The sequence below is a fragment of the Perna viridis genome, chromosome 2 (genome assembly GCF_037379345.1).
Source record: "Perna viridis isolate PV_CMFRI_1.1 ecotype Kerala chromosome 2, ASM3737934v1, whole genome shotgun sequence".
NCBI lineage: Eukaryota > Metazoa > Mollusca > Bivalvia > Mytilida > Mytilidae > Perna > Perna viridis.
This window is the reverse complement of record NC_142446.1, coordinates 21886740-21912276: the sequence shown is the minus strand read 5'-3', so window position 1 is coordinate 21912276 and position 25537 is coordinate 21886740. Positions and strand designations below refer to the sequence as shown.

The 25537-nt window shown below is 33.5% G+C and overlaps 1 protein-coding gene across 2 annotated transcripts; it reads right to left on the bottom strand.

The window, feature by feature from the left end:
* Positions 1 to 1324: 1324 nt before the first annotated feature.
* Positions 1325 to 21561, bottom strand: LOC148624058 (uncharacterized). Of its 2 annotated transcripts, none has more exons than XM_088566517.1 (13): positions 21304 to 21561; positions 16147 to 16337; positions 15357 to 15464; positions 14916 to 15009; positions 11034 to 11083; positions 10585 to 10666; positions 8144 to 8229; positions 6722 to 6916; positions 6362 to 6454; positions 5319 to 5442; positions 3517 to 3653; positions 2887 to 2966; positions 1325 to 2570 (listed from the first exon to the last, which is right to left on the bottom strand). In XM_088566517.1, the coding sequence occupies exons 1-13, from the start codon at positions 21341 to 21343 to the stop codon at positions 2180 to 2182; spliced, it is 1671 nt and encodes a 556-aa protein (XP_088422643.1). In that variant the 5' UTR covers positions 21344 to 21561; the 3' UTR covers positions 1325 to 2179. The 2 variants fall into 2 exon arrangements, with proteins under 2 accessions (XP_088422643.1, XP_088422642.1); XM_088566516.1 differs by lacking the exon at positions 21304 to 21561 and adding an exon at positions 16455 to 16585.
* Positions 21562 to 25537: the final 3976 nt, after the last annotated feature.

The window sequence follows — 25537 nt, the reverse complement described above, 5'->3', positions numbered from 1 at the left end:
ATATTTTTGACAAAACGAACTTAAAGTTGGTAAAGGCAATTCGTTGGTTAATTTAATATGTTCGTTTCGCAAATTTTAAAATCCGTAATTTTATAAAACGGAATTACATATTCAAAAAGCTAAAGACCAAATGTGAAGTTCATTTAAACTGTTTTTACAAAGGATTTCCCGGATTGCTGGATTTTCTAATCAGGTAGGTCATTTGTTTTTCTTCAGTTTATTCACCTTCTTCCGTGTTATGGTAAAGAAACTGTAGTAAATATTTTACTATAATTCTGCCGATTTCAAAGAACGTCGGAACAAGTGATATGCAATTTGGCGCTCGGAAGTAAGAGGTTGGGGTATGTAGGAACGCAATTCCTACCTCTTACGTTGTAGGAGTAGCATGTGACTTGCTTCTTGATAAACAATTATCTTTTCTTTTTTACTCCATCTGATTTAATCTTAAATAATAAATAATTATATACAAGCATTCGACCCGTCAAAATTCCTGATTTTATCAGTCACACATCACGGGTTTGTAAAAATGTCTATCACTAATATATTCATGCTTAAACGTACCAAATCTATAAAAATAATCCACAGAAATCAGACATTTACGTTTCAGCTACATACATGATAAATTAAAAATGAATGTTTGTCATGCTAAGCGGCATAAAACTAATTAGTACGGGCAAGCTAATTATACAGTAAATAAAGCAGAACGGTAGATTTGCCTGTTACAAAAACAAAATCAATTTGCATGTTCAATAGAGGAATACCCAGAAAATTGGAAACCATTTGGGGCACTGAGTGGCCCAAGGAGGAACCTGCTCCAGTATTTCCTAAACAATCAACTACACATTTCAAGCGACGGGAGTCGGAACCAGATGGGGCTCTCCATAGGTTCGCCTGTGGTTTCATATAAGTTAGAGAGTTTTATGGGTTAGAGTTACGATTAGGGCACATATGTTTTAATGTTCGATAATCAAAGAATTTTTTTTACGATGTAGATAGACCCATAACCGCCCCAAAAAGCCACCTGAGCAGCACCAAAAGGGATCATTTGTAGAAGTTGGTGTTATTAACAAACCATTCATTAAAAATGCAAAAGGTTGACCTCTAAAGTTCTTTACCCATTATCTGTTGTTTTTTTTTTAATTATTATTGAATGGATCTCTTTCTAAAATGTGATTACAATTCTTGCATTGTGATTCTTTTTTTATTTTTTTTTTTTTTTTTTGTTGTAGCATCCTGCGGTCATCTTCTCTATCGAGCAAAGCCGAAAGCAGTTCGAACGGAATTCAACTTTTGTGAATACTAAGCAATTGAGGAAACGCATCACTTCATTTCAATTGTACTATTTCAATCCTTTCAAATATTTAGCGAAATGAATTGACATGCTAAAAAATAATAGCCATCTGCTTGAAAGTAACACGCAGATATTGAAGGAATTTGCTCTTCTGTCATGGAATTAAAGGGGATTTTACACAAAGACGTCAATATCAAGTTTAAATCTAGTCACTTGAATCTAAATGAGTGGTTATGAAAATTCCCAAACTGCTTTAAAAAGATCTTTTTTCGTTTCGTGGCAAGAGATAACATGTTGCATCAAATGTTGACTTAAGACTTCCTTTTTTTCAATTTTTGGATGAAACATGTCAATAATGGATATCTTGAAAATCTTCATTGACACACAATTTGATGCTTTAAATTCCAATGACAAAATGTTTTTTCTTTCTTTTTGAGCAATCCACATTTGCTAGCAAGCGGTGATTTAAATTAAAATCAAATTTTATACTGTCTTTGAAAAATGATTGTTTATGTAGTTTTTTGTTTCGTACGTCTGTTGAAATATATGTAACTAAATTTGAAGATTTAATCTGGTCAGAATTTCTTTAAAAAACTTTAAAGTATGGGTTCATCTTTGTAAGTAAAAATGTACCAATATATAAGCATGGTATTAATGTTCGTTATAGTTCTACTTTATTGTAATCCCGAGTGGCACCAATTTGTATACGTGTTACACTAGATGTTCATATCGGGAGTCTTTCTCCTCATTTCTAAACATTATGTTTATGAAGTGATAAAATTTCACCTAAAAGCTGTTGCTTTTTTTCTTTGTGACAATATTAGTTCATTGATATAATTTGACATGCAATGCGCTTATCGCTTGCATTTTAATCCATGACAAGTAATATTACACAATACTGAACAACCTTTGCTTCCGTCTCCGCCTTGCCGACTCTAAGCGATAGGCTTCCTGTGATTTGATAGACTTCTCACTTATTGTACACGAGGAACTGTTTTTATCAATAAGTCTAGGTAGAAATGATACACGGCTGTCCTCGGGTGAAGGGGATCCTTTTTTACTTGATATTAAATATGAAGAACTCATAATTCGAGCAAAGTTTTTCCCAGCTGCTGTTTTAAATATTGCTAGAGATTTAACTTCCGGTGGTTTTACATCACCTAAATCGGACCTAAGAAAGTTCTTCCGGTGTTCTTGTTTCTTTACTTCGATGCTTTCCTGACGTTTATCTTCTCGTTTTTCCTCCCGAACGTGATTACGCACCCCGTTTGCCAAGATACTGTGGTCATGTAAAAATAATCATAAACAATATGTAGAAAATTTGGATATATGTTCATTAATGACCTGTTTCCTCATTACTATACATAATAACTTTTAAATGTGAAATTATTGATGCATTTTGATGCTTAAGTCATACAATACAATTCGTCTAGAAGATCCTACAAAACTGGACAGATGGTTAAACTAACAAATCAAAAGTTGATTTGAGTTTGTATAAAAAAAGATTTTCTTCCATGATGTAAATAAGATTGTGTGCATCTTTCCAACAGTTAAATTAATTATGAAAAAAAATGTACTATATTTGTTTAACAAACCTGTAGCTTATAGCGCCTTTGCGCTCAAGGCGCCTCGCGACAAGCTCTATTTCTCGATCATTAAGAGGTGCACCAACTTTCTAAAATACAAAATGTAATAATAAATCATAATAATTATAAAATTATTGTCTAAAAAATGAATCTCCAATACCCATTATCAATATGAGTACTCCTTGTGAACAATTACTTTAGGATTTAGATCTTCCAATGTATTCCATTAAACCAGAACTTTGAATATAAATGATGAATGACATCACAACGTTTATAAACACTAACTCGAATATCTGATAATGGGATAAATGACAATAACCTTTTGATTTCAATTAAAAGAAATTAAACTCTTCAATTAAATACATTTCTATAGATACAAAGATCAATTGTTACTTCACAAATACCATTGAAATTGAAAGTGTCCACAAGGTGAAGATGGTTAAGATTGATGATTTGCAGTAACAATAGGAGAGTTCCGGTATTAACCGTTTGCTATATTAGGATAAAATGCGACGATAAAATTCATACAAGGGGATTGTTGGTTACTTTCTTTTTATGCTCTGGTCGAGGGTATTGTGGTTTAAGTAATTTTTTCCCGCCATGAAATTGACTGATTACCAAAGCATATTATGATATTACCTTAACGCCTCGAATAAAATTCTCCTTGGTAACAACTGAATGTGCTCCACTTTCGAAAATACGAAACAGGTCAAGCACCCGAATTCCCATCATTCCTATAAATCTAATCAGTAACGTGAAAGGATCCTCTCGTTTTTCTAAAAGAAAACATTTAATTAATCTTAAAGCAAAACCATACACTTTATTTATGAGACCTTAAAGACAAAATACTATCGTATCAACTCCACAATTTATGATAATTAATGTCTTTTCAATTGAGTTACACAAAAAAGAACAATATATTACACAATTTAAGAACATTAACAAAATTATTCTTTACTTGGATCAATGATGATCTTTATTTCATAATTTGCTGAATTGTATTCGTGTGTCAAAATTCTATGTGAAATTGAATATTATGATTATATTCAACTAAAAATTAAACAAGTAAAATTGTGTCCCAGGTGTTATTATAATCAAAAAGGGGCATGAATATATACATATATTATATGAATTTACGTTACATGGGAAATAGTAGAAAGGGCAGTAACAAGCACAAAAATTTCAGCCATTTGGAATATTCTAACCTTTTTCTATGATGTATTTGTTCGTCAAGAGGGAAATACGAAAATATCAAATTTAATATAATTTGAATACTTCATTCAGGCACTAGTTTGGTTAAACTTTGACATTTAAAAACTTTTTCCTGAAACGTTGAAATAAATATTCAATGGCTACTCAAAATGTTTAAATTTACTCTAGGCTAAACTGCGTTTTCACCCGGTGGCCACTGTACCCTTTACTCACTACACCAACACATAATAGAGGGAAGCGTGAACACGTAACTCAGATTTAAACACAAACAACAGAATTGATGTTCCTTACCTGTTACAAGATAATTCCATCAAACATGTTAAGTGCTTTAAATATTTAAATTTCTAAATGCTTATATTTGGTATTGTTACATTGAAATAAGAAAACAAAACACATAAGACAACAAATGAAGATCTAACTTCATTACTGTTTATTTTTACCACTTTTTTGTCAAACTACTTTATCACTCAATTATTCACAAGACTATTCCGATGATATAATAAAACAATATACAATGAAACATTGTCGGAACCCTGCATTATCCGGAAACCAAACCAAACACGTTATGGATTTTCATTTTATCAATTTATATGTACTTTGAACCTTGGTAACGCGAAAATCTGCCGAAACCAAACCAATTTTAAGTCTAAAAGTGGTGTGTTCGAGACAGTTTTCACTGTAAATAAAACGTTCATTTAAAAAAATCCTGTCTTTTTTCAAATTCATTAGAGTGCAATGAGAATCACTACAACAAGACATGCAGAGGAAAGCTTACTTCTGATAACCACATTGATTGTGTTTATAATTGATGGTCGGTCTGAAAGTAACCAATTACATTATATATATAGTTTGATGTTTTTAATGCAACGACGGTTTTAATCAAAACTAGATGGAAATGCAGACTCTATACAAAGTTAAAGCATGTCAATTATACTCAAAGTGTGTTGTATTAGAAAATAAAATTATTCATTTATCGTTCCATACTTAAAATTTAAACTTACATAAGAAAAATACTGTTTGCTGGACGTAATTGAAAGTAATAAGTAATACATAACCTACTACATGCATTCAGTCGATGTTGTTCCCGGCAGTCAGGACGAAAACTATCCACGTTACTTCCTTTAGATATAAAATCAATATAATTTGGACCTGCTTTTCACAACAATAAAAGCATTGTGCAGAAAGTCCCTGTATCTTAATAGTATTGATAGTATCACAAGAGTACTAACCTCTACCTCGTTTAATGCCAAACATATCAGTAGAGTCCAGAACACCACCATGAGTCACAGTAAATAGCCGCCTAGAAGCTATAGCATTTACTTGCTCCATTATTTTCACATTAACCGGAACATTCTGTTAAGACACGGATACGTTATGCACATATTGCTTGCAGTAGAGGCTGATACGCCGAAGTAACACACGAGGTAGATAAGTTACCCGAGACGTAGTCGAGGGTGACATGTTTTCTGAGTGCGTTATTCATATTATACTGAATATCCTTATTCATTTTTCTAATTAAAGTCATCGTAAATGAAATTGAAAACGAAGCGCAAGCGGGTAAGGAAAGGCATTTCCAGTCAATAGGGAGATTTATCGTGACGAGGGTGATATATCGGGGTGACATAATCGTGGGGGATACATATCGTATCCACCAATCAATTTTAGGGGATGCAGCTAAAAAGGAATAGACCAAAACAACACATGATGCTTATCCAATAGAACTTTATGATTTCTGTATACCTATAATATTTTTAAATATTATAATTACCATCCGAGCATTTTCTGATTTTCACAAGAGATTTTGTTCAGAAAACGCTTAATATGGCGTTCAAATCTAAACTATGGTCTCTTAGTACATGTATGTATATTATTGGTTGTCAATAGCCCGGCTCATCTCTTACCCTTTTCCTTCAAATACTGACCACAAAACTTTACTTTAAAAAGACGTTTTTTTGGGTTTTTTTTTAATTACGTTAATTTCTTATTGACAACACATGCAATCTTCCATTGCATTTGGCGGTAAATTCAGTTCAAATTATATGTTTCAAAACAATTCTGATTCCAGGGTTTGGAAAGGTATGGGCTGTTTTTGTTATTTCTTAGGTAGTCGAATTTCCCTCAGTTTCGTATTCCAGAAAAAACACGCAGACTTAACTCGTTGTCATTTGCCAATGTGCATGATTCACGTCTTGTTCTGTTTACTTTTATTGTGTTAGATCAATTTGAATTTTGAGTTATTTTTTTAATGTAGACCAGCGTATTATAACACTACCTCCAAACTCAAATGAGTTAAATTGCTATTCCGATTGGCAACAGCGTTTAACAATTTCATTATCCCATCAACTGGCAGCGGATTATCTCCAAGCTGAAAATTGAAAGTAATTTTTTTCCTCAGAGATGTAAGAATAATGACAAAACAAAAGATCGAAACCTAAAATTAAAAAAAATAAACACAACATTTTGCCAAAAAAACTTTTCGTTTTCACACTAAACTCTTAACAAAGTTACGAACAAACAGTATATTCGATCATAGATATTGGTGTTTAAATCAATCTGAATGATGTTAATAAAAGCAATATTTTGTGACTTTTTATTTTATGAGCAAGTTACTTCCAGTAACACCTGCACTTACTTTTAGTATACGTAACACGTTGTTTTTCTTGAGACCTCGAGCCAAGTACACCATCCCGTCCCAGTTTATCCGGTTACTAGACAAATCTACACATTTTAAAGACATGTTTTCTTTAAATACATTTTCTAGAGCCAAGCTTCCTTCCAATCCAAATCCATTCCAAGATAAGTTAAAGTTTACCAGAGAAGAGTTTTCCTAAAAAAAATACCGAAGCAGACAGGTAAAGTTTTGTTTTCTATTAATAAAGCAAAGGAAACGAAATTTTATTTTTATTGGGGGGCACATATTTAAAAATATTAATGTATTTCAAAGCGAAACATGGCAAATAACGCAAAAGTTATTGATAAAGGCAAAACCCTAGCGAATAACCACAGAAATCATTGCAAATAAACCCAGTATTCTTGAATAAATGCAAACTTTAGCGTATAATGGCAAACATAATGCAAAAGTCACAATAAGTTATGCGTTAGTTTTGAGTCATTGGAAAGATTCAGACCCTGTATTGTATTCGGGATGACTATTGTCCATGATTGATCGTATTTTACGAGTACGCTGCGAAAGTTGAATTTCTGACATGATTCATTTCGGTGTGCGACCATGTGAACATTGCGTTTATTCGAATTGATTGTGCTTAATTTTGGGTTTTCAGCGAAAGTCAAGTTTTGTGTTTATTAACATTGTTTACAATGTTTTTCACAATCCTATAAGGATTACATGTATTCACTATACCCTTAATAGGAACAACTCGGAAAGAGAAAAGCTCAACATGCGTTTTCCAAAAACACCGATCAAGTTCGATGTACTAAAAAACAAAAAGCAGTAGTGAATCAATGATCTTTTTTATAATGCAGTATTTAAGTCAACCCTACCGATTGCATTTGCGTTTTTCTGAAATGAAATGCCCCGTGCAGGTCCGGGTGTTAAAAGAATAGGCCTGCAGCAGCGCTAAGCTTGTCGTAAAAGGCGACTAAATAGTGCTCAGAAACCTAGCCAGGGGCTAGGCGCTCTGCCCCAGGTGGTGGAATGGGGTACCCCTGGCGTGTTGCATGCTGGGGTTGTCAGGCTATAATACGGAAAACCTGACCGCAAACCATAGTGGTGCACCGTGTTGGGAAAGATGCCACGTTCCCCGCACGTTAAAGAATCCTGCTGTGGTATTCGATAGGAGTAGGAACCTTTGCGCTCCGCCACAGGAGGCTAAATTGCCAGACCTTACCCATCCCCCCTTTTCCAGTGGCAATCAAAATTTGCCGACCCTATTATCCTTGTGACCCATCCTTTTTTTCATTTCATGTTCATTTTACCATCCATTTCATGTTCATTTTACCATCCATTTCATGTTCATTGTCTGAATATAGCTGAAATATTGCTGCTCGGACGTTAAACCCCAACAAACAAACAAACAAACTGAAATGAAATTACCTGTAGACCTTTACATATAGCTAAAGCTCCCATTCTCCTTATGTGGTTCCAGCTTAAGTCTAGTACTTCTATTGTGTCGTTTATTGCTGTAATGTGAATTAAAGCTCTAACTTTAGATGTTTTGTATAAAGAGTATGAACATGTTTAATAGTAAAAGAACAAATGAGAAGTCAAGGGTAACAATGGTTCAAGTCAAACGATCAAGCGCAAGGCAAAAGTGCAATAAAAACAGAACAATAATGGGGACAGAGCGTCAATTTGACTGCTATATTATGAATGGCTAAAAAATGGGTAGTAAAAAATGTATGAAGTCTTGCATATTTCCATTGGTCGAGATATCACTCATAATAACATGGTTGTACATCATCAACAAATATAAAAATATGAGATGTGGTATAATTATAAATGAGACAGCCATCTACCAAAAGCCAAGCAACAAACAATTCTACTGGTCACCAAACGGTCTTCGATGATGGACAAAACCCATACCATAAAGCAAGCTGTAAAAGGCCCACAACAAGTGGACTACAGGTTCCTGGCTTGGGACAGTCACATGAAGTATGTGGTGGGGTTAAAATGTTTGTGAGCGCTCAACCCTCCCCTAACCTGGAACAGTGGCGGGAAAACACAATAATAAAACGAACTTTTAATATCTGTTGACTTCGGATTTAACTTTTGAGATCGATATAGAATACAAACACATTAATAAATAGAACAGACAACAAGCTGTAACTACTCACTGTTTCTGTCAGCTAGTTCAAAGTTCAAAAAAGCAACTGATAATCACACATTGTTTACTAAAACAAAAGTATCAATAAAAACACGTCCAACAGAATTGAGTAAAAATATATCATAAAATGTCAAAGTAAAACAAGATCTTAGTGCAAATTCCATAATACAAGCAATGACATTCCTATTATAATGTTACGTGGGATTCGTTAATCTTGATCTTTGTGTAAGAACTAAAAACACCATTTGGCATACTAGAAACATGGAATAGAGTCTGTATGTTAAGGAACAAGATTTATTGAAAACGTATCATAAAATAAGTAAAACAAGGTCTAAAAAGTGATGGCATGAAGTAGGACAAAATGTAATAGAGTTAATTAATATTTAATTTATTCACAAGAGATTCAATGTTAGAACCAATAAAACAAAATTCAAACATTAAACAATGATAAGGCGAAGATAACCCTTACGGATAAGTTTGTCAAAGTCTACAAGGACTCTGTTTAAACTATTACATTACCATAAAAAGCAGGATGTGAAATCCCGTTTTTTATTAAGTTACGACTGTAAGTACAACCAAACTTCAGCATCAAATCTTTATATTTCTGGAACAATTTATTAAAAATTTTAACTGATTTATAGTAACGAAAACTTGGACTGAACAATTTACCGATATAACATAGATTTCGTTCACAACAATCTAAAACATCGCTACAAACACGGGCATATCGAACTAGTAGAGAAATTTATACATCGTATGAAGGAGCCGAATGAACTTCACCGTCCAGAAGGGAAAATTAACAATTAGAGACGAAAATTGTCCCTTTTGTCATAAATTTTAGTTTTGAGTTTGCCTTATGTAATGGAAACATCCAAATTCACAAAAGAAAAAAGAAAACTGTCCTTGTCAGCTCTATTTAAACTCAATTCCCTAGCGTAAATTTCATCGGTGTATTTGAAAAAATAGCTTTATTTCTTTTAAGCAAAGCCTAAAATCAAATACAGAAACCGAAACACACGGAAAACTCGAAGTAAATAAGTGAACCAGGCGCGTAGCTGAGGCCAAATTGAAGTGTAGGCAAAATTACGGCAGGGGGTCTGGGTAAAGAGGGGCGAAGCTCCGCGGAGATAGCGTTTTAGGGCATCATTTATGCCTCTCCTGGATGTATTTTATCTCAAAAAAGAAAAAAATTGGCAAAATTAAGTGCAGGCAAAAGCTGTGAGCAAAATATTACTCTGATCTTCACCATATTGAAAAAAAAAACAGTCATCACCGGTGATATAAAGTACCCTCTGCCCAGTTGCTTATGTCTTGTTCTTTATGCGAAAGAAGTACACAAAATTGAACAATTTGTTCACAAAGGGAAAAGGCTTGCTATATAGGTAGACAAGGTAGTGGCCGTAGAACTTTTTTTAGCAAAATCTTCCATCTACATGTTATACAATCCTACACTCAAAGCTTTTCCGTTTTACACGAACAAAAAAATCAAATCGCTTATGAAATATTACATGAAAATTCTATGAACTGTTTCACAAATAAATTGAGACTGGTATTACTTTTCATAAAGTCAATAGTTTAGTCAGGAGGGTTTCTCTTTGGTACTGACTTCTGTTTTGGTTCAGGAAAGATGGTCACCGAACTATATCAATGATATGTGCAAGACTCTAGAATAAATGATGCTTTTATATAATGATAGCAATAAAAGACTTACATAATGCTTTCCCGATATGTTGAGCACCTATAACACCAATATCATTGTTACTTAGATTCATCCATTTTATAGAAATATTCGACTGAAAATACAAAATTAAAAGCTTATGATAAAGTTTACTGAACCTTCTTCGAAACACCTTTTGACACAATAAAAGATTATTTTGCGTATTCTATAAATATATGGATGGTAATAGTTTGTTCTATTATATATCTTATGACTGCACAAAGAAAATTACTATGTTGAAGCTAAATCATTTTAAAGATTTGTTTACTATAAGCGAATATCTAATATCAGATCATTTACTTCTTGCTGTGTTGGAAAAAAATACCTGACGTGCACGTTTCAACAAACCTAAAATATTCCACAAGTTCATAACAAGGTCATTTTTTTCAACTTAACTTTTTCTATTAATCGTTGTTGAAAATAGTACTTAAAACATTATTTACCCGCAAGGCTAAACTAAGATGTTTGGCTCCGTCGTCCCCAAATTTAGTACCTAAAAATTAAGAGTCGTACTTTAAAAAATACACGGTACTGATAAAACGACTTTTTGACATTTTGACGATATGATGACTAAGCTTTAAGTACTTACCAATAATGGACTTTTAACGGCGTCAATACGTTATACACGGACCTGTTCAGATTATATGAAGCGAGGACGAAGTCCGAGATCTATATAATCTAACTGATCCATATATAATGTATTGACGTCGTTTAAGTCCTTAATCTATATTTCATATATAGATAATGTATTTTGGACATGGACTTTAGTGTTATAATTTTCGTTATGAATGGCTGAGAGTAATCACAGAACGGAACGGTTTATATCCGGATCTAAATTTAGAAGTATAGCGTCAATATACATATAAACAGAAATATAGCGTAATTTATTTAAAAATAGAAACAAGGCTTCATGTACTAGGAATATTGTTTGCATCACGTGATCATAATAACCAATGAATAAAGAAGACTGCTACACCATATGTAATATATATAAATTTCCATATTAGTCCTGCATGATATCTGATTATATGAGACAAGGTCCTACAAAAGATCTGTTTATATGAGTTAAGGTCCTGTAGTATACCTGGTTATATGAGTCAAGGTCCTGCAATGTATTTGATTATATGAGTCAAGGTCCTGTAGTATACCTGGTTATATGAGTCAAGGTCCTGCAATGTATTTGATTATATGAGTCAAGGCCCTGGGTTATATGATTCAAGGCCCTATAATATATCTCGTTATGATACATATTATGTAACAGTCTTCTTTGTTCATTGGTTATTATGATCACGTGATGCAAAGGATATTCCACGTGCACGAAGGAGTAATCAAGGGAACCAAGGTTATAGCGGTAATCAATAGAATGTATTCCAGGGACAAAGACCAGACATGGAAAACAGACATACACAACAAAGAACATAAAGTAACTAAAATCATACATACAAAGTAACAAAAGTAAATGAGCAACTCGGACTCCACTAAAACTGGGAGCATGGACCAGGTGCACCGGTAGGGTAAGCGTCCTCTGCTTTTCTAGACACCCGTCGAGTTGCTCATAAAACGTCAAGTCCGGGGTAGACAAACGAAGAAAGGAAAACTATGACCCGTTGAATAAATCAGTTTTCATGGTGCTGATGGATACACCATAACGATCCACGAGTTCATGATGACGACCATAAAACTTCTGTAGTGATGACTTCAATCTTGTAGCAAAATAACCCTGTTCCAGAAGCCTATTTGTTAGAGTTCTAGCGCGATACAAAAAGTCTGCGTAGTTTCGGCAAGCTCTGGCATAACGTATGAGTTGTGATATGAACACTCCATACGCAGGAGCCGAAGGGTTGTTGCCACAGATGAAAGGAAAGTTGACAATTCTGAATGAAAAGTCATCACGTTTGTCGTAAAGTTTGGTCAATAGTTTTCCTTTACCATCGATTTCTAAGTGTAGGTCAAGATATGAGGCTGACTTCACTGTGTCTGTAGTATCCTTTATCTCAAGTTCTTTTGGGTAGATGCGATGTATCAAATCCTCGAAATTAGGATTGTTTAAAGATAATACGTCATCTATATAGCGGAAACTGAGATTAAAGGATCTAGCCAAACGATATTGTAAACGAAGCCTTGTTTCTATTTTTAAATATATTGTCGCTATATTTCTATTTATATGTATATAGATCCGGATATAAACCGTTCCGTTCCGTAATTACTCTCAGCCAAACATGGCGGAGGCGCCGCAGTCAAAGCAGAACCTTCAAGTCCATATCCAAAATACATTATCTACATATGTTATATATAAATTTAGGACTCTTACTCTGTCAATACGTTATATATGGACCTGTTAGATTATATTAACCACGGACTTCGTCGTCGTTCAGAACGAATTGACTTCGTTAAAAGTCCATGATTGATAAACATGAGTCAAGGTCTTTCAATATATCAGGTTATAGTCAAGGACCTGCAATATATCAGTTATAGTCAAAGTCCTGTATTACATCTGGTTATATTCAAGGTCCTGCAATATATCTGGTTATATGAGTCAAGATTCTGCAATATTTATCAAGTATGGACTTTTAACAAAGTCAATACGTGATATATGGACCTGTTCTGATTATATTGACCTCGACAACGGTAATTTAAGGTCCAGTTAGATTTTTACCGTTTCTTTTACTTTATTTATGAATGACAGTGTCTTTTACTGTTTTGATGTGGTTTCTGATGCGTTCAATAGTATTTTAAGTCACAAAACGTGCATTCTTAGAAGCAAAAAAAGTGAAGGATACTAAAAATAAAAATAAATTACATATCGGGCTACTATCAATATTAAGGCCATTTTTTACTATTTGTCCAATGTTTTCATAATGGAAGAGATTTATTTAACTTGGACCCCTTTTTGTCAGTTGTTCTCATCATTTGATTTACATTTGTCCTGGACCACTGGTTGAGACATTCACGATCTAACACTGCTGAGACACAGAAATCTCAGACATCTAAATGTAAGATTTTGCGTTCTCTAACGAGGTTCTGCCGGATTAGCGAACATCGAAATCTTACCTGAGGGTGTCTGAGATTTTATAGTCCTTGCATTTTCTGGCGATGTTTGATTATTTTTCTCACTTTTAAAATTGCCTTTGTTATGAGTATGCCACTTAAGAACGCCTTGCTTGCCGAAATTTCTTTGAATTTACAAAACGTCATAAAACGTTTTATTGTGACGTCACAAATGTCGCGTATTTTATCTCACATAGCCAAAAACAAGATATTTTAGAAAAAACTATTGACCAAACTTTACGACAAACGTGATGATTTTTCGTTCAGAATTGTCAACTTTCCTTTCATCTGTGGCAAAATCCCTTCAGCACCTGCGTATGGAGTTTTCATATTACAACTCATACGTTATGCCAGAGCTTTCCGTAACTATGCACACTTTTTTGTATCGCGCTAGACTTCTTACAATTAGGCTTCTGGAACAGGGCTATGCTGCTACAAGATTGAAGTCATCACTACAGAAGTTTTATGGTCGTTATCAAATTCATGGATCGTTACGATGTATCCATTTACACCATGAATACTGATTTGTTCATCGTGTCATAGTTTTCCTTTCCTCTTTCGTCTATCCCAGACTTGACTTTTTATGAGCAACTCGACGGGTGTTTCTAGAAATGCAGAGGACATTTCCCCACTGGCGCACCTTGTCCATGCTCCCAGTTTTTAGTGGAGTCCGAGTTGCTCATTTGCTTTTGTTATTTTGTATGTATTATTTTAGTTACTTAATGTTCTTTGTTGTGTAAGTCTGTTTTCCATGTTTGGTCTTTGCCCTGGATTGCTTTCTTTTGATTTCCGCTGGAACCTTGGTTCCCTTGATTACTCTTTCTGTCTTTAGTGAGAACAAATATTTTTATTGCATCTAAACATAAAAAAATGCGAATAATTACAATTTTTTTTTTCAATTAAATGCAATAATTTGCATAAGAAACAAAACAGTCATTCTAGATATACGTAATAGTTACATAAAAGTAACGTAAAAGTCAATGTAAATAAAGCCAATAATTACTTAAAATTAACGCAAAACTCAAGGTATTTAAACGCAATGATCAATCTGAAGCGAAGGTAAAATGGTCATAAATACAGCCGTATTGTCTGAGAGGAGAATCATTTCAAGATTTTGAGAAAAAAATGTAAATCCTCCACAAAAATATATGTATATATATTTGTTAAACTACATTCGATATTAAAATTTGATAAAATATTAGAAATTGAAATATGGATAAAAATCAATATATATTGGTGTCAACAGCTAAATCAACATGAGAGGATCTTAACAATACCTGAAAGGTTCAAATGAGTAAGCCATGAATTAGAAGTTAAAGCTTCTTTCAGCAACCCAGCACTGTTGACTGACATCTTGTTGTTAGAAAGACTCTAAAAGTAAGATAAGAATAGTCATATTTATGTCAACTTAACAAAAACTAAGCCAAAAGATAGAGAGAGAGAGAGAGGGGGGGAAGAGGTCTCTTCTGTTTAAACAATGTCCTTGAAGTCAGATGAAATATGTACATTTTGCGAATGGAACCAAGTTTGAATCTAAAATGGCCGACTATATAAATAGTAAAACCTAACCCCTTGCAAAGTTAACATCCTACCAAAACAAAAACATTCATATGATATTGACTCCACTTATATTAATGATCAACTTAACAAATTGTTCCAACTCATCAAGAAGAGAGATCTATTCCTGTTAATTTAACATTCATATCAAAATTACTTACTAAACTGGAAATTGTATTGTTGTAATTAAGTATTTCTATAACATGCAACAATCCTTCTTCTGTCATTCTGTTGTCTTCAAGGTCAACGCTCTCTACCCGGTTGTTGTGCTAGATAAATAAACGACACAAAGTTTTGAACCCCCGTGCAGGTCCGGGTGATAAAAGAATAGGCCTGCAGCAGCGCTAAGCTTGTCGTATAAGGCGACTAAATAGTGCTCAGAAACCTAGCCGGGGGCCTAGGCGCTCTGCCCACAGAGCAACTGGGATGTGTGCCCCAGGTGGTGGAATGGGGTACCCCTGGCGTGTTACATGCTGGGGTTGTCAGGCTATAATACGGAAAACCTGACCGCAAACCATAGTGGTGCACCGTGTTGGGAAAGATGCCACGTTCCTCGCACGTTAAAGAACCCTGCTGTGGTATTCGATAGGAGTAGGAACCTTTGCGCTCCGCCACAGGAGGCTAAATTGCCCGACCTTACCCATCCCCCCTTTTTCCAGTGGCAATCAAAATTTGTCGACCCTATTATCCTTGTGACCCATCCTTTTTTTTCATTTCATGTTCATTTTACCATCCGTTTCATGTTCATTGTCTGAATATAGCTGAAATATTGCTGTTCGGACGTTAAACCCCAACAAACAAACAAACAAACAAAGTTTTGAAAAGACGAATATTTTACATTAAGTTTTACCAGTTTCACCAACTAACGTCGTGCTTAATTTTCCGTTTGTTGCTGCTTATAGGTTTCTCGGTAATGAGTTAACTGAATATTACATTGAGTTTATAACGTACCAGTAATCCGTACGACAGCGCAATCACATCGTTGGTGTTCAGTCCTACATACTGCAGTCTGATTTCGTTAGTCTGTAATTGCTCAAATATTTTTCGGATAGGAGGATTTCTGAGTTGATCACAGGCGTGTATATAGGAGTAATGTCCTATGTCGATATCTTCTTTCGCTTCATCTTCTGATTCATTGCCATCTGAAAATAAAAATAAAACAAAAATACATCAGAAATGATAGGTAGTTAAAAAGTATAGAGTAAATAGGATTTGTATTGTTGGATTTACTTCTTGCAATATACAAACATTTATTTTACCTTTGTGATGTGTTGAACTCACAGAATCCGTATTAAAAGTGAAAAGCATTTCCTTTCCTAATAGTTGTTTTGATTTGTTCATGTATTAATGTCACTGGAACAAGCTATCAAAAGAGGCAGCTAAGTATTCAAGGCAATTTTTGTTCTGAATTTTGTATCTGAAAAAGAATTGGAATTCCCAGATTGTTGAGAATCGCGTAAATATTGTGCAGGGAGTTACTATTTCATATATAAGTGATGATGCACATCTCTTTCATTTTAATTGAAGCATGAAACGATTAATTTGGTTTTATTTGGATTTTAAAACATATTGAATCTCATAAACAATGCATGGAATTTTTCACAACAGGTGATTGGAATATATCTTTATGGGGATTACCTAAATTTGGGACGTGAATAACCCTTGATGTACCGTACACCACTATTTCCTATGATTTATTTATGGCCTCAGCTTTATGTGATATAAATTCATTCATTAATTAAAAAACAACTATATTTTTATAAGGAATTTTTCAGTCCATACTCTCTCTCTCTTTATATATATATAACGTCCCAGAATGTGACGACTCTATTCGCTACACTGCTCAATCGGATCAAATTGATGCAGGGAAGATAACGTAAACTTATAGAAGGGTCTGAAAAATTCCCAACGATGTTAGAACTGTCAATTTTTTTGTCGTTCCCTCCGCGGGACTTGAACTCGTACCGCTGTGGCATCTATAGCAACACCGCCTGCACTAAGTCCAGCGCCCTAGACCACTCGGCCAGCTAGGCTATATAAAAATATAGCTTTCGCTGGCCGGGTCATTCCTCCTCATTCCTTAATCCTACGAGGAGGAATGACCCGGTAAGCGAAAGCTATATTTTTATATAGCCTAGCTGGCCGAGTGGTCTAGGGCGTTGGACTTAGTGCAGGCGGTGTTGCCATATATGTCATAGCGGTACAGGAGTTCGAGTCCCGCGGAGGGAACGACCAAAAATTTGCTTCGCAAATTTAACAGTTCTAACATCGTTGAGAATTTTTCAGACCCTTAGTTATCTTGTGGAATATCTCGACATGATATTAATGTATTTGTATTGAAGGCAAGTACTCTTCTGTTAATCGGTAATCTAAAAATTGCATTATGATCATTTTAATGTACATTTAGCAAAAAAACTACAGATCTACAGATTTGTCGATGAATCATGTCTTTTTTAAAACGTTCCTTATGATTATTTATATCAGCCTTTCTCTATCTATAAAAAAAAGTTTATTCTTTAGTTTCGAATTCAGTCTGAAATAACATATGTGCTTAGGCATTGTTATAAATACATAACAAAATTTCCTCACATTGTTTGATACAATATTTATTTCTTGTGGTTGGTCGACTTGGCTTTCGGCTCATCAGCTGTTGTAATTCCATGGCAGTCGCTGGACTTGCTAGATGGCTTCTTGTTTCAGATTTACTATTAGCTGCAGGTTTCCACGACCTTTCATTGTGAGATTCTATCAATGATCCATCTTGGTTAACGATTCGTTCTGCTTGCCATCTTCTTTGAAGTCCAAATAAGTTGACATATTTTTGTTTCTTGGAACGATCGGCTATTTCTTGTCTAACGTTAGCTAGGGTTCGTTTCTTTTTGGTTTTCTGACGTAGAATAATGTTTTTATTGATACCTGCCATGACAAAGTTTTTTTGCGGGTTTTCTTACGTTTTCACAAAATTTTGGACGGAATAGAAGAGACTTCCAAACATTGTATAGTTCGAACCTTCTTATTCCAACCTGTTGCTTATTAGAAAACCTCCTTTAATAAATGACTATGTCTGTTGTCGGTACTATTGACCAATATTTTGGTTGTCAATAACATAACATGAATTGCAAATAAATGTTAAATGTTAAAGCCTTTTCTATGACTGTAAACATCAAATCACACTACAAATCCGGTATATTTTAAGCATTGCTATATGAATAAAATTGCATACCGTTACCTAGTCCATCCAGAACATGACCTTTGCCGTTAAGGAATCTACCAGAAGCATCCAATTGGTAATCAAAACTTTAAGTATCTTATGAAAAGCATCTTGTCTCGATAACGAGGCCGGTATAATCCTCTTTCTTAGTTGAAACTCTACTTTCTAGATTTTTTTGATAATTTTCTTCTGTAGCTTACTGTGGTACAGTTTATCGAAAGTATCTGAGCACGCTGGATTTTATTCAACGACGCTGTATGATTGAGGTTTTTTTCAGTATCATAAAATCGGTTTTCATCAGTGTTGATGATTATCGCACTTTCTATTCAATGGCATGGGCGGTCCAGAAACTGTTTGACATGAATTACTTTGTTCCACAGATAAATACAACATGTTTCAAAGCTCTCATTTTCATTCTACAATTTCTTCGAGACATGATGCACATACTTTTAATCAAAGCATGTACTGAAAAAGTTGTTTTCCTTCATAATTTATTTATTTATGAATTAGGTGTAGTTGCGTGAAATATTTCAAAGTAATAAACATAGTATACACATAAAGGCACGCAAAGGAATACTGTCATATACATATTCTTGTTTGTGATTTCAAACAGAACATATATATTTATTATAAAGGTACAGTTTACTCCTCATTAACAAGGGCTTGCCAATACAGAGATGTGGGCCATGACACATCGATAAATCGTGAATCATATCAAAGTCAGTAAATATTTCGGAAGAATAAACAAAACAAAACAAAAAAAAACAGATAACAAAAACATAACAAAATAAAATAAACAAATACAAATTCAATGCTTCATATCGAATGACGAATTCTTGAAAAGTCAAAAGTCAAAGTCAGAATAAAAGCCATAGTTATCTGCCTAAAAACTTATCCTTAGCAGTTCGGTAAAACCAATGTTATGTAACTTTGACAATAAGTGGATTGAAATATTTTTTTAGGATACAAAGTACTACCAGCAGAAGCAATTTTACTACGAAATAAAAGAACGATAATAATTGAAAAAGAATAAAGTATGAAGTCGCCTCAACCCGCCCTTTTACCTCGTCGATATCAAATGAGTTGTCCAAACATTTGACTCAAGAAGACTTTTCATAGAGATCATTTCAATTGATCAATTGAATGTTTCTTTCCATCTATTGTAGTTTTCAAAATGTTGCCTGAAAACTGTCTTTTTTCACCTATCAAGGGCAATAACTCTTACAAGGAGTCGTCTGACAACTTTGATCCGTTGGAGACTTTTGTACGCCTTATAATAAGAATCATTTCAGCAATTAAAAGAATTTGGCTAAACCTAACGGTTTTAGAGATATAATATGTGAAAAACTACCCCTATGTTCAATTTTTAGTAATGGCAGCCATGTTTTGTGCCGGATCAAAAATCCCCACATCAGTTCTATGCAGGATACCCCATGGAATATTCACACCAAGTTTGGTTCCAATTGGTCAAGAAAGAAATAAAATTAAAAATAGCAAAAAAAAGTCGAAAAAGGGCAATAACCCTAAAATAGTTTAACAAATTAAAACGAAAATTTAAGCACAGGGAGATCTCATCATGCTGAACACTTTTACCCTGTCAGAATTTGGCTAAATCCAACTATTTTGGGGATTTATCCGAAAAAAACTACTGTCTTTCCTTAGTATCGGCAGCCGTGTATTTTTGACGGATCAAAAATCCCTACAACAGTTCTATGCAGGATACCACAAGACACATTCATACCAAGTTTGGATTCAACTGGTCAAGTGGTGTCAGAGGAGAAGAGTTTTGAAAATTGTTAACGACGATGACGGACGCCAAGTTTGGCAAAAGCTCACGTGGCCTTCGGCCAGGAGAACTAAAAAGGTAAAGGAGAATAAACAAGAGGCTCCTAGGCCAGCCTGAATCGCTCACCTGGTTAAATTTTGTTTTCAAGACAATAAATTTAACAAGATGTCCAACAATTTTGACTCAAGAAGACATTGAAAGAACTTATCATAAGGATCATTTCAATTGAAAGTTTCTTTCCATCTATTATAGTTTTCATGAAAAAAAATTTTTCACCTTTCAAGGGAAATAACTCTTACAAGGACTCGTCTGTCAATTTTATCCCTGGAGACTTTTGTAGGCCTTATAAAAAAGACATTACATTTAATGCGTTCGCCCATTTATATGCGTTAAGCAATATGAACCAAATAAAAAAGAAATAACAACAAACAAAATAAAAAAAAAAAACATTTTTTTTTTCATTTTTATAACTACAGAAATTGAAGACTTTAAGGAATGGGTAAATAAGTTAAATATGGTGAACTGTAAATTAAAGCATCTCAACGGATATTTTTAATGGGAAGTTCTTTGGGACGTCAAAATTATATGATCTGCATTTGTTATCATTTTGTGTTACTAGGTTTTTCTCTTTTCTCTCTGGTTTCTTTTCTAAAATGAGGTTAAACAATCATTATCTGATGTGCAATGTCATAAGACGCCTTCAACTAAAGGAATTAATTTTATTCTTTGTTAATTCCACTAAATGTTTTAAGAAAATAAATGATATGATCTTGACAACATGCTATCATGTGTTTTCCTTTGGACGTGAAGCAAGAGATAATTTTATTGTAGTCCTTGAAAAAGGGAAAATGTTACATAAGCAAAACAAATATAGACAAAACCTATACAATCGGCAGACAACAATAGCATAAAATAGGATATACCACACATGGTCTTCATAAAAAACAAGAACGTAGGAACACTGATAGAAAACAATGAGTAAGTAGTACCTTTAATTTTTTATAAAAAAAAATACTTTCACACTGACACTTGCAGACCTGAACTACAAAAATATCAAAATATACATTATTGAACGATAAATTTCCTTAGCTTTTCTATAAAGTTAACTTACCTTTAGGATTACAAATCCAGCATTTACACTTTTTTCCCATGTTTCGATTACCTTTCGTTTCACCTAAACACTAAATATTGCTATCGTACATAATTTATGATGATAATGAATCTATATGGAAGATGGCGGTCTGTATAAAAGTATTTTAATTCTCTCATCACGGACCATCAATTTTTACGCCAATGATTTATTTACTTTTGTTACTTTTCATCTTTTTAAAACTTCCAATGAATAAGTTGTAGTTGAGGGAAACTTAGTCTGTTAATAATACAATGATATTGAAGTAGATTTTATGATAACAAACAAACCTGCATCCTGTTTTAAAAAATACAAGTTTTTTATGCTTTCCGTCTAGGCTTTTTAAGCTTGATCGATAGAACATAATTTAGACTACTTATTTTACTATTAAAAATCAAGTATTTCACTTCAATGTAAATGGACTGTTTTTGATAAAATGATTGATTCTGTATCAATTCTATACTCTACCAGTAATTTTGATGTAGTAGTACTAAGGGAATTAAATACCATATATTGTTTATATTACGACATGTAGTTGGGAAATATATCCCATTATTTGTTACTATATTCGTATTTATAGCTAGAAATCTTTAAATAAATGATATAAAGATTATATTTGTTATATATTCATTGAAAAGTGGTAGGCAAAAGACATTAGAATATAGTAGACTATTATTCAGTAATCGAAAGCCAAAACACTAAGACAAAGTAAAAATCGGCTGAAATATTGCATTAATTCTATAAACACAAAGGTTACCAAATGCACTACGGTAATTAGATTCACGTACAATATCAGAAACTTTGCTTTTCATTTATCGTTGTCGTAAATGTACTAACCAAGAAAAATGTTAAGCTTGGGCGTGTTACATATAGTCATTTAGAAGTCTTTTTTTCCTGGATGTAAAATTCGTTTTGAAATATATCTTATTTACATTCAATTTTTATTATTATGTACAAATTTAAATTACAAAATCTCAATTTATATTTCATTATCGTCTTCTTATTTTCTGAACAAAAAAAACAGATGAAAAATGACAAAATATTAAATAAAAACAAAAAGCTTTAATCAAATAGGAAGCATGGGGAAATGTTGCACTTAACTAAATAGGAAGCCTGGGAAATGTTGCACTTAACTAAATAGGAAGCCTGGGGAAATATTGCACTTAACTAAATAGGAAGCCTGGGGAAATATTGTACACTGCTTGTTCTTATTTAAAAAAAAATGATAACTGTACTAACCACTTGCGTCTAGATCCGTGTCAAATTCTCTGCTAGTAGTTGATTTCTCATCGTCATCATCACATCCAACGCTATCGTCTTCGATATTATTTTCATTGCCATATTCGTCTAATCCAGAATCTACAAGGCTTCCGCTTAACGTTTCTTTACTTTCACAAAGTTCATGTTTTTCTAAAGAAATATTGTGTCTAGGTGTTTCAGGAACATCTTTGTTTGATTGCCGAATACTAAAGCTGTTAGTTCTATTCATATAGTTTATTTCTGATATATTTTCATAACTACAAGCAGAACTTGTGAATGACTTGCTGATATATTCAAAGGAGTCCATTTCCTTTCTGTAGAATAAATGTATTAATATACTTATTTTAATCAAATGCAAGAAAGTTTAAATATTGGACTAGTACTGAAACTTATAATAACAGTAAATTAATTTAGAGGTTTGCAAAGTTAATTGAACGTGATATTATTTAAAAAAAAATCAACATCTTATTTTCTGTTTTATTTATTAGTATAGCCATTGTTATGGTTGATTTTTATTACTTATATTACAGTTGTGATTGACTTACAATAATCCAATTAACTTGTGTTGCAGAATATTGTACTTATCATTATATTTCTATTTGCAAAGAATGATTCTTGTTGCTAATGAATCCATTTGAAAAAAGGCAATACTCGGATAATAAGGATTTGATTTAAATGAGGTACCTTATTCAAATAATAACACATATATATGTATACTAATCCAAGTTACTAAAGTGTCAAATTAATGAAATCAAAACTGTAAAAAAGAAAAAAAATAACGCAAAATATTCTAGTAATACAATGGAGTCAAATTTCAAGGCATTATTCAAGCAATATAAAAAGGAAGTAACGGTGAATTTGTGATCAAACACAAGGTGTGCAATTATTCGAATAGAGCATGATTATATTGTTTTTATTTTATACATATTTTGTTTACGCTGCAAACGGCAAAAAAAGCTTTTTATCTTGGAATTAGTTTAATGTAATACTATTTAAAAGTATTTAGCGACAATCAACATTTTGTTTTTAAATCAAGTACATGTATTCAAAATATGAGAGGATGTTTCTTCATACAAGTATAAATTTAGATAAATGATTTCTTTGTGTTTTTTATCATGTCTATACTTATTATCTGGTTTTTAATTTTTACTTTTTGTGAAAATTAGATAACACTTACCGCTATAATCTTTCTCGTTTCGTATCCATGGTATTGTCTGGGGGGTTGTGATGATATCGATTCGTATTGTTACTTCATCTTACTTGATAAATTAATTATTGTTTTCTACAAACATGACTTTAATCTGAGAGTAAACAGAAGAACAATATAATAGTTTGAATAATTCATCTAGTTTTCTTCAATTAGCCGCATTTGAGCTCAAACATGTCCCCACTGTAGGCAAAAAATAATGAATAATTAGTATAGTATGATAAGGCATCACGTAATCATTTGTGTATTTCTTTGAGTTTACCTTTACTTTTTTCTGAGATTCTATGGAAAACTATTCAATTAGTTTGAATATCAGACGAGTCTTATTTGATGTCGAAGATAAATGATGCTTTATTATAAAGAAATCGTTTGTTGTAAGTACACTCTACTTTGGTTGACTTAAGCGAGTCAAAACAACTTCACGTCCTGTCTACTTAACTTGATTATGTGACTTCAATCGTTATTTTATCAAAAGATTCATTTGGCATCGAAAAACATAAAATTTAGGTGGAAGATACGGCCACAGTGAAAAGTAATTGCATGAACAGGATATTGCAATAAGACAGAAGTTAGACCGCCTATTTAGTAATGGGACAAGCCTAGCCCTGCTTAACCAGTAAAAACTATAATCCATCCTGGACCCATGATAGCACACGGCAAGAGAGACCATGGAACACGAACCCCGATACGATAGCAAATATTTACCCGAGCTCTGCGGTGTTTTCAAAGAAGTTCAAAGATTCCAAATTGGTAACAATTCAGGAACCGGTCTTTCTGGTAACAAAGAAGACTATCATTTGACATGTCATAAAATACCAACCTCTGCGGTAACACAGAAGATACAAGTTTCCGTAAAATTTTGGGATCCCGACATGTCTCATTTATCATCTTGCCATATCCCACCATATGAGCAGCTCGCGTACTCACCGCTACGTAATTCCCCCTTTTTAATTCCAACCCCGGTTTCCTATTCACGTCTTTCTATTTTGGCTTTTGATTTTCCTTAGGTGGGAAATCGACTGACCCCTGATGCACAGATATAAACTTTTCAAGAGCACCTTCAACATTATTCAGGTAAATATCATTACTGGAATCTGATAAGTGAGTGCCATCTACTCTATACAAACTATTTTCTTTCTCTGGTGTGTAACAGTGTCGTATGACACAACCCCCAAGTTCCATCATTAGTATTGTACAAGTAGGCTCACTTGTTTCCTAGCGGTTTCAAGAGCTTTTCCATTCATGGCAACAGACCAATATCTCCGCACGAAAATATTAGACCAAATTATTCGAGTATTTGGGCACATTGTGTGGAAACGTGTCAAAAAACCACATTCTATTTTTGTATATAACTCGTAACTTTTCATGTTACCAAGATCATTTTGAACGAGAACGTCGACAGTCTGCCTACACATATAATGACATCAAACGTATTTGTTGTCTATTTTTTATTCAAGTTCCGACAGCTATGAATATTTCCGGAGTAAATACTGTCAAAAATGCATTCAAATTAATTTATCTTAACGCGATAAGTTGTATTATGTGATTCGTGTGAGTACGGAAATTTACAAAACCAAACATCGAATATATTTTAAAGGGAGTCAGTGGTTGCATAACAGATTTAGAATCCAAAAAAGCATAATGAGATGTCAATGTTAACTTGTTCAAATCTGTATTTTTTAGTTAAAAACGCAGATAACTATGGAAACAATACTTTGTTCAGACACAATATTTGAAATACCAAAGTTG

Excerpts from the sequence above, each read along its gene's own strand:
- LOC148624058 (XM_088566516.1), bottom strand. The coding sequence starts at position 16,536 with ATGAACAAATCAAAACAACTATTAGGAAAGGAAATGCTTTTCACTTTT. Across the intron at positions 16,338-16,454 it reads GAGTTCAACACATCACAAAG|ATGGCAATGAATCAGAAGAT; the intron begins GTAAAATAAATG and ends TTTTATTTTCAG. Across the intron at positions 8,230-10,584 it reads ACATATCGGGAAAGCATTAT|CAATAAACGACACAATAGAA; the intron begins GTAAGTCTTTTA and ends TTCACATTACAG.